Here is a 10313-nt window from a genome sequence, read left to right as displayed (position 1 = left end):
CCACTCGTCACTTTAATTTCATGTTTCATGTATTTTGTGTTTTTGTGACTGTTGGCAGATCAATTTCCCTCCTGAGATTAATAAAGTTCTATCGTATCATATTAATTGGGCCGTGTAAATTGCCCCTAGTATATAGAGAGTGGATGAGAAAGTGGGATAACACAGAACCAGTGCCGTTGTCATGATTTATGTATCGATCAATCAGTCAATTGAATAGATAATTAACCATTTACTGAGTTACAAGGAACTGCAGATGCTGGAATCTTGAGCAAAAGTTAAAGTGTTGCAGGAACTCAGCGGGTCAGGCAGCATCGGTGGAAGGAATGAACAGGCGATGTTTTGTGTCGGGGCACTTCTGCTGCCGAAAGAAGGGCCCCGACACAAAGCATCATCTGTCCATTGCCTCCACCGAGACTGCTTGACCCGCTGGGTTACCTCAGTACACGTGACAATAATAAACTAAACAATACAGACGTTTGTGTTGAACATAACTAGTGTGTGTCGGTGAGCAGTGCAAGGGGATGGGGCTGACGTGCAAGCTGATCGCCCGTGATTCTGTCCTTGTTGCAGGTGTTCAGAAAGCGTCACAAAGAGAGAGCAGTTCAACGATCTCTCCATCGACCTCCCGAGGCGGAAGAAGCAGCTGCCTCCCAGATCGATCCAGGACTCGCTCGATCTCTTCTTCAGGGTGCGTGCGTTTTCCTGGCCGTTGCGTGTGCATGAATGAGGGCGTTTAAGCTTCTTAAGGGCCTGTTGTCCCACTTGGAGAATTTTTTTCGGCGACTGCCGGCGCCATATCAGTGTTGCCTAAAGATTTTGAACATTTCAAAATCCAGTGGCGACAAAAAGAATGTTGCGACACTTGGAAAAACTCCGCGCGTCATTACGTCAGCACTCTACGGGTTTTTCGGTGACCTGACACGTCAGTTGCCCCAAACCTGCCCCAAATCTCCCGTCGAGCTCCTTAAGGGCCTGTCCCACTTGCCGATTTTTTCGGTGACTGCCTGCCGGCAGTCACCGAAAAAATCGGCAAGTGGGACAGGCCCTTAAGGAGCTCGACGGGAGATTTGGGGCAGGTGTAGGCAGCGGGAAATCTGGCAGTGCAGCGGTAGAGTTGCATGGTGCAAACCTGCACGTTTTTGGATTGTGGGGGGAAACCGGAGCGTCTGGAGAAAACCCACGCGGTCCCAGGCAGAATATACAAACTCCAAACAGACAGCGAATCTATCATGTGCGAAAGAACTGCAGATAGACAATAGGTACAGGAGTTGGCCCTTCGAGCCAGCACCGCCATTCAATGTGATCATGGCTGATCATCCACAATCAGTACCCCGTTCCTGCCTTCTCCCCATATCCCCTGACTCCGCTATCCCTAAGAGCTCTATCTAACTCTCTTGAAAGCAAAAGAGATGTCGGATAAAATCGAAGGTAGACACAAAATGCTGGAGTAACTCAGCGGGTGAGGCAGCATCTATGGAGAGAAGGAATAGGTGACATTTCTGCCTCACCCACTGAGTTACTCCAGCATTTTGTGTCTATCAGCAATTCTATCGTGCTGCCCTTGTTGGTTATCTTGGTTTTTTTAAAGATAAAAGTGCCACAGTAGTGTAGGTCAGCAGGTCAAGCAGTGTGTGAAGAGAATGGGTTGGTGAACGAGTTATTCTTGTTGTATTTGTTCGAGGTAAAGGGGTATTTTGGAGCCTACCCTCCTATTTCAACCCCCGCTGCCTAACTGGATGCGCTGCACAGAGAGGCTGGGCAAGTTGGACACCGCTGACTGATTTCTCTTTTGCTTCAGGCTGAAGAAATTGAATACTGCTGCGAGAAATGCAATGGGAAAAATGCGGTTGTGACCCACAAGTTCAGCAGGCTACCCAGGTCAGTAACTGAGTTTAGTTTTAGTTTAGAGATAGAGCGAGGAAAGACGGAGTCCACGCCGACCAGTCATCCCCGCACATTAATAGCCCCTGTCCCACGGTACCAGTTCATTCCAACAGCTCTCCTGAGTTTAAAAAAACCAAACTCGTGGTAAGCACAGAGAATTAACGTAGCGGGTACGTCGGAGCTCGGGGACGTCTCTTAGCGGCTCGTAACGCTAACGGCAGGTACTCGGAAAAACTCGCTAACGGCAGGTAAGCACGGGAAGACTCGTGAAGATTCTTCAACATGTTGAAAAATGTCCACGAGAGCCCCGAGTACCGACGAGTGGCCATTAGCCGTAAATCTCCGAGTTCGAATCAGGGCAAACTCGGGAGAGCTCGTGGAATGAACTTGTACCGTGGATCAGCGCTAAGACACTATCCTCACACACACACACACACACACACACACACACACACACACACACACACACACACAGACAGACAGACACCTACCTGTTTGACATTGAGACCAAGCCAATTGGAGTACAAAACCGCCACGTCTTTGGAGTGTGGGAGGAAACCGAAGATGCCGGATAAAAACCCACACAGGTCACGGGGAGAACGTACAAACTCCGTGCAGACAGCACCCGTCTCCGGAGACCAGTCTCCAATCCGCGTCTCCGGCGTTGCAAGCGCTATAAGGCAGCAGCTGGACCGCTGTGCCGCCCTGTGGATGGAGTGGGGTGGCGACTGAGGCTGAAGGCTGGATTTTCTTGACGACGCTCCTCTTCCCTTCTTGTGCTTGCTAATTCAATTTGTTCATAGAGTCGTACAGCAGGCAGTCGTACGAGCTCTTTGGTCCAACTTCACAAGGATGTTGCCAGGAGCTTATATAGAGAGAGGATGAGCAGGCTGGGACTTTATTCCTTGGAGCGCAGGAGGCTGAGGAGTGATCTTATAGTGGTGTACAAAGAGGAATGGATCGTGGAGTTTCTTGCCCAGTTGGGGAATCGAGAAGCTGAGGATGTCGGTTTATGGCGAGGGCAGAGAAGATTTAATAGGAAGCTGAGGGTACCTTTTCTACGCAAAGGGTGGTGGGTGTACGGAACGAGCTGCCTGAGGAGGTAGTTGAGGCAGGTACATGGATAGGACAGGTTTGGAGGGATAAGGGCCAAAACGCAGGGAGGTGGGACTAGTGTAGATGGGGCGTGCGGGTCAGTGTGGGAAAGTTGGGCTGATGGGCCTGTTTCCACGCTGTATGACTCTAAAACGTATCCATGTCTATGTTTTGTAACTGAACTGGTTTCATTTACCTGTGTTTGGCACTTAACGCACTAAACCTTCTCTGTTCATGAAACTGACATTTACCATTGTACTCTTCGGTTCCTTTGGCCCCTCGTTCCCTATCAGGTCATAAGTGATGGGAGCAGAATTAGGCCATTCGGCCCATCACGTCTGCTCCGCCATTCATTCATAGCTGATCTGTCTCTCCGTCCCAACCCCATTCTCCTGCCTTCTCCCCATAACGCCTGACACCCGTACTAAACAAGGATTTACCTTTATCTGCCTTAAGAATATTCAGTAATTTGGCCTCCACCACCGTCTGTGGCAAAGAATTCCACAGATTCACCACCCTCTGACTAAAGAAATTCCTCCTCATCTCCTTTCTAAAGATAGATCCTTTAATTCTGAGGCTGTGACCTCTGGTCCTAGACTCTCCCACTAGTGGAAACATCCTCTCCACATCCACTCTATCCAGGCCTTTCACTATTCGGTAAGTTTCAATGAGGTGGCCCCTCATCCTTCTAAACTCCAGCGAGTACAGGCCCAGTGCCGTCAAACGCTCATCAAATAATAACCCACTCATTCCTGGGACCATTCCTGTTCTCATCACCCTCTCTGCATGAAGAAACTGCCCCTTACGTCTCTCGTAAGTCTTTCCCCTCTCATCTCAAGACAATGACCTCTAGTTCTGGACTCCACTACCCTGGGGGAAAAATGCAGTCACCGTCCACTTTATCTATGCCACCGATGATTATGCACACAAAAGCACACTGGACAGCTACCAAGTGGTCACAGGAGTGGAAGGCAACCTCATCTCCATTACACAGCTACATCTCTTCACCAGATAAAAACTGTCCAGGGTCTGAGCTCCCCAGAGGAGCATGGGTGAAGCTCAACAGACTTGGTACTGGAGTTGGGCGTTTCAATGCCAGCGTGTGGAGATGGGGGCTCCCTCCGCCAGAGCCCAGCCTGTGAATGTGGAGCAGAACAACAGACAGCCAACCATGTCATCTCTGGGTGCCCGCTCTACCACCCACCAAATGGAGCTGTGTCACGGCCTGGCAGACATTGACGCCAACACAGACAACAACCTGGCTGCTCAACACCCGGCTTGAGATCTAACTATTCCTTTGGTTTATGTTTCATTCGCAAGAAGATTATGCACACCCCCTCACCAGCCCCTCCTGATGCCCCTGACACCTGGTAACATCCTGGTGAATTATTTCATCCCCCGTTCCAGCTCAATATCGTTCCTGACTTTTATGAATTGTCCCTTGTTGTGGTGTGGTGTGGCAGCGGTTCGACTGCAGTCCGTCTTTTTTAAATTTTTGTCTCGTTAAATGTTTGTGTTGATTCTAGTTTTTTTTATTTTGTAGCTGTGTATATGTGGGGGGGGGGGGTGTGGGGGAAACCATTTAATCTCTTCCCTGTTCGGGGACCCGACTTTTTCCCTGTCGGGTCTCCGATGCCGTTGAGCCTAACATCGTGGAGCCGGCGGTGGCCTCCGGCCGGGACCAACCTGTCTCCAGTCGCAGAGCCTGCAGGCTTGACATCGCGGAGCTGGCCGACTTCGTAACGTGGAGAGCTGTGGTGGCGCGCGGCTGCGACCCGACTTCGGAGCTTCGGAGGATCCGGCCGCAGGCCCTGTGGACGGTAACGTCGGGAGCTCGCGGGTCCCTGGTGGGAGACCGCTTTTCGGAGCTCCCGCAACGGCAACTTCTCCCGCTGGAATCGCGGGGTTTGAATGACTCGGAGCGGGGCCTAACATCGCCCGGCGCGGCTTAAACGGCCGCGGGACTTACTATCGCCCGCCGGGGGCTTTAACATCGGGAGCCCCAGTCGCCTCGACGCTGCAGTTGGACTGCTGGACAAAGGGAAGAGATAAGACTTTTGCCTTCCATCATAGTGAGGACGTGTTGGAGATTCACTGTGATGGATGTTTGTGTTAAGTGTGAGTCTTGGTTTTTTTTGTAATGTTTTAGATTGTAGAAATGCAATTTTGTTCAAACCAAGCTGTTTGAATGACAATAAAAGGCATTCTATTCATTCTATTCTGGTGTGTAGGATAATGTTAGTGTGCAGGGGGATCGCTGGTCAGTGCGGCCAAACCCATGTTGTATCTCTAATGTCTAAATATCTTTATCACGGGCCCTGCCTCTCGATACCGTTCGTCCCCCACCATTCTCCGCATGCAAAGAGGGTCCCCTGGTTGTGCTAACAGACTGGCTTCTTCTTGCAGGGTCCTCATCCTCCACCTGAAACGGTACAGCTTTAACGTGCAGCTCTCTCTGAATAACAAGCTGGGCCAGCAGGTGATCATCCCCAAGTACCTGGCCCTCGCTGCCCACTGCACTGAGACCACACGGCAGCCCCATGTACTGGCCTGGAACACGCAAGGTCCAATGTAAGTAAATGGTGGGTGGGTGTATGGAACAAGCTGCCAGAGGAGGTAGTTGAGGCTGGGACTATCCCATCGTTTAAGGGACATTTTGACAGACATGTAGATGGATAGGACAGGTTTGGAGGGATATGGACCGAGCGCAGGCAGGTGGGACTAGTGTAGCTGGGACATGTTGGCTGATGTGGGCAGGTTGGGCCGAAGGGCCTGTGTCCATACTATCACTCTGTGATAAAAGCTGGAGTAACAGGCAGCATCTCTGGAGAGGGGGAATGGATAACGTTTCGGGTCGAGACTGGGTGGTTTTGGGTTGAATGACGAAGGGTCTCGACCTGACACATCTCCCATTCCTTCTCTCCAGAGATGCTGCCTGTCCTGTAAGCTGAGTTACTCCAGCTTCTTGTGTCTACAGCATCTCTGGAGAATGTGTGCGGGTGACATTTCGGGTCGGGACCCTTCAGAAGTTCCTCCAAAGATGCTGCCTGACTTGCTGAGCGACTTCAGCACCTTTATTTCAACAAATTACAACTACAGGTGTCAGAGGTTATGGGGGGAAGGCAGGAGAATGGGGTTAGGAGGGAGGGATAGATCAGCCATGATTGAATGGCGGAGTAGACTTGATGGGCCGAATGGCCTAATTCTACTAATCCTTCATCGGCGGTCACTCGAAACGAGTCTGACTGTCTTCTCATGGAGGACGCCTGTGCGTGACTTTGTTTAACGTGGGGAGACTGGTGCACAGACAGCCACCCCACGGTCCTTGACAGATCTGGGTCAGGATCCAGTGGCATGGAGTCCTAGACGACCGCAGACCCTTTTCTGCTGCAGCCTTCATCCGCCTTCCCAGCCGTTGTGACGCTCCACTAAGGTCAGCCATCGTCCTCTGCCTGTTCCACCGTTGAGGTCTTGGTTGGATTGGCTCTTTGTCAGAGACCTCCCCCTCGACCTTACCGCCATGGGTAGCCCTACCAGGAGCATAGCTCCAGACGGCATCGATCTCAGGATCTCAAGCTTCTCCACCACGACAAGATGACAATCCACGGAGAAGTCCTATTCCTTTTGGCCTTATGATCACTGGCTGGCACACACAAGTAGTGACAAGATTTTAAACAGCATTTTGCTGACTGTAAAATACTTTGGGGTGATCTGTGGTAGTGAAAGGTATAATAGAAAGGGGCACTGTTTGTTTTGAAAGCACTCAGTGCATGTGCATTTGTGACTTTGCTTGAAGGATTTGCTTGAAAGCCCAGTGGTCAGAACCCTTATCAGCCTTCAAATTGTACCAAGTAAGAGAACAAACAGCACCTCAGATTAACAACGCATCCAAAAACTGACCCCTGGCAGTGTGGCACTCTCTCAGTACTGGAGAACCTGTCAAATGTTTATCCGAAGTTTCTGAAGTGAGACTTCAAGACCAAGAGTTCTTGCCTCTAGCCTCTCTAACCACGCTCTGTAAGAGGCTAGAATGGTACATTAAAATACAGACAATAGACAATAGACGCAGGAGGAGGCCATTCGGCCCTTCGAGCCAGCACCGCCATTCAAAGTGATCATGGCTGATCATCCCCAATCAGTACCCTGTTCCCTGTGCAGGTGACGTTTGATTAAAAAAATCTGTGTTTTAAAGGTCTTTCAGTAAAAAGGAGAAATTTTAATGTAGTATAAATATAAGGGACTGCGGATGCTTGTTTACCAAATAAGGCACGCGTTACTCGAGTAACATGAAGCATTTGTGGTGGAATTCTCTGCCTCAGGAGGCCGGTTCTCTGGATGCTTTCAAGAGAGAGCTAGATAGGGCTCTTAAAGATAGCGGAGTCAGGGGATATCGGGAGAAGGCAGGAACGGGGTACTGGTTGGGGATGATCAGCCATGATCACATTGAATGGCGGTGCTGGCTTGAAGGGCCGAATGGCCTACTCCTGCACCTATTGTCTATTGAACATGGATAAGTGACGTTTCGGGTCAGGACCGGTGACATTTAATTTAATACGAGTGTTTCTGCTTGAGTTTTGTGCAGTCTGTAACTGGGTATTGTCATTACTATTTGCATTTCGCAGCTCACGGCCACTGAAAACCTCGCAGTCAGTCAACTCTACACTTGTGCAGACTACACTGGGGAGGTAAGCGTACAGGTCGTGGTCTCACTGTAGTGCAACCCAGCGGGGAAGATTAATCATCACCCACCGGGGTAGAGGAGATCCAGGTCAGGGTGCTGGGTAAATAGGGTAGGGTTGGGTTTAGGAGAATGATCCCAGGAATGAGTTGGTTAACATATGATGAGCGTTTGACGGCACTGGGCCTGTACTCACTGGAGTTTAGAAGAATGAGGGGGGGCCTCATTGAAACTTACAGAATAGTGAAAGGCCTGGATAGAGTGGATGTGGAGAGGATGTTTCCACCAGTGGGAGAGTCTAGGACTAGAGGCCACAGCCTCAGAATTAAAGGATGGACCTTTTAGAAAGGAGATGAGGATGAATTTCTTTGGTCAGAGGGTGGTGAATCTGTGGAGTCCATTGCCACAGGCGGCTGTGGAGGCCAAGTCAGTGGGTATATTCAAGTCAGAGATAGATAGTTTCTTGATTAGTAAGGGGGTCAGGGGTTATGGCAGGAGAATGGGGTTAGGAGGGAGAGATAGATCAGCCGTGGTTGAATGGCGGAGTGGACTTGATGGTCTGATAGACTAATTCAGCTCCTATCACTTATGACGCCATATTTAAGAGTGAGTTAGATGTGGCCCTTGTGGAGAGAAGGCAGGTACAGGATACTGAGTTGGATGATCAGCCATGATCATATTGAATGGCGGTGCAGGCTCGAAGGGCTGAATGGCCTACTCCTGCACCTATTTTCTATGTTACTATGACCTGTGTGGGTTTTCTGCAAGATCGTTTTCCTCCCACACTCCAAAGACGTACATGTTTGTAGATTAATTGGCTTGGTATAAAATGTGAAATTGTCCCTAGTGTGTGTGGGGTAGTGTTAGTGTGCGGGGATCGCTTGTCAGTGCTGACTCGTGGGCTGAATGGCCTGTTTCTGCGGTATCACTAAACTAAATCAGAGCCGGCACCAATGGCTCTGGAAAGGTGGAGCCCACAATGGTCCATTGTTGGCTGTGGAAGGGGTGATAGTGTGGGGATACGAAGAGTGCAACTAGCAAAACGACTAGGTGGTTCGGGGTGGGGAGGGGGGGGGGATGGGGAGGGGAGAGGGGGGAGATGCAAGGGAATTTCAAGCAGCATCCTGGTGAATCTCTCTGTCATGTCTGCTCGTAGGAAGTACTGCTTCAAGTCGTCAATCGTGATCCAGGACTCGGACAGTGAAGATGAGCAGGTGAAGCGAGCCATGATGATCAGCAAACAGATGAGTGAACAGGTTCACCGAGAGTCACAGCAGGAGGACCAGGAAATACAGCTGGTGAGACAATAGACCATAGGCCCTTCAAGCCAGCTGTGATCATGGCTGATCATCCACAATCAGTACCCCGTTCCTGCCTTCTCCCCATATCCCTTCCCTACCTTTAAGAGCCCTATCTCAAGAGAAAGCATCCAGAAAATTGGCCTCCACCGCCCTCTGAGGCAGAGAATTCCACAGATTCACAACTCGCTATGAGAAAAAGTGTTTCCTCGTCTCCATTCTAAATGGATTACCCCTTATTCTTAAACTGTGGCCCCTGGTTCTGGACTCCCCCAACATCGGGAAGCTGCCCACCTGAGCACTGGTAGTTTAGGCTGAGAAGATGGCAGGAACCCAAGCAACTACTTGCCTGTTGGCTTTAATTTGTAGGAAGGAACTGTAGATGGTGGTTTAAACCGAAGATAGACACAAAAAGGTGGAGTAACTCAGCGGGCAGGCAGCATCTCTGGAGAGAAGGAATAGGTGATGTTTCGGGTCTGAAGAAAGGTCTCAACCCGAAACATCACAGTTTCCTTCTCTCCAGAGATGCTGCCTGCCCCTCTGAGTTACTCCAGCTTATTGTGTCTCTCTCTAGCTTTAGTTTAGTTTAGAGATACAGTGCGGAAACAGGACCTTCGGCCCACCGAGCCCGTACTGACCAGCGAACCCCATACACTAGCACGAACCCCATACACTAGCACTATGCTACACACACTCAGGATCATTTACAGGAGGCAATTAACCTACAGACCTGTACGTCTTGAGTGTGCCTGGAAACCGGAGCACCTGGAGAAAACACACGGGGAGGACATGCACACTCGTTACAGGCAGCACCTGTACCTGGGATCCCGCCCGGATACCTGGCGCTGTGAGGCAGCAACTCTACCGCTGTGCTCTGGTTTCCTCCAACACTGCAAATACACGCAGGTTTGTAGGTTAATTGTCCCCAGTGTGTAGGATAGAACCAGTGACAATAAACAATAGGTGCAGGAGGAGGCCATTCGGCCCTTCGAGCCAGCACCGCCATTCAATATGATCATGGCTGATCATCCCCAATCAGTACCCCGTTCCTGCCTTCTCTCCATATCCCCTGACTCCGCTATTTTTAAGAGACCTATCTAGCTCTCTGGAAAGCATCCAGAGAACCGGCCTCCACCGCCCTCTGAGGCAGAGAATTCCACAGACTCGCCCCTCTCTGAGAAAAAATGTTTCCACGTCTCCGTTCTAAATGGCTTACTCCTTATTCTTAAACTGTGACCCCTGGTTCTGGACTCCCCCAACATCGGGAACATGTTTCCTGCCTCTAGCGTGTCCAAGCCCTTAACAATCTTATATGTTTGGGGTGATGGCTGGTTGGTGCAGACTCTGATGGCAGTGCA

The 10313-nt window shown here is 50.3% G+C and overlaps 1 protein-coding gene across 4 annotated transcripts in view; it reads left to right on the top strand.

The window, feature by feature from the left end:
• usp37 (ubiquitin specific peptidase 37) overlaps positions 1–10313 on the top strand; it is a 65526-nt gene that overhangs the window by 40066 nt on the left and 15147 nt on the right. For all 4 annotated transcript variants that reach the window (XM_033024929.1, XM_033024930.1, XM_033024931.1 and 1 more), the window contains exons 13-17: positions 571–688; positions 1799–1878; positions 5386–5550; positions 7602–7664; positions 8814–8955. In XM_033024929.1, coding sequence (XP_032880820.1) covers positions 571–688; positions 1799–1878; positions 5386–5550; positions 7602–7664; positions 8814–8955 — 568 coding nt within the window. The remainder of the gene's footprint in view (positions 1–570; positions 689–1798; positions 1879–5385; positions 5551–7601; positions 7665–8813; positions 8956–10313) is intronic.

The sequence above is a fragment of the Amblyraja radiata genome, chromosome 7 (assembly GCF_010909765.2).
Source record: "Amblyraja radiata isolate CabotCenter1 chromosome 7, sAmbRad1.1.pri, whole genome shotgun sequence".
Lineage (NCBI taxonomy): Eukaryota > Metazoa > Chordata > Chondrichthyes > Rajiformes > Rajidae > Amblyraja > Amblyraja radiata.
This window is presented reverse-complemented; position numbering and strand designations above follow the sequence as displayed.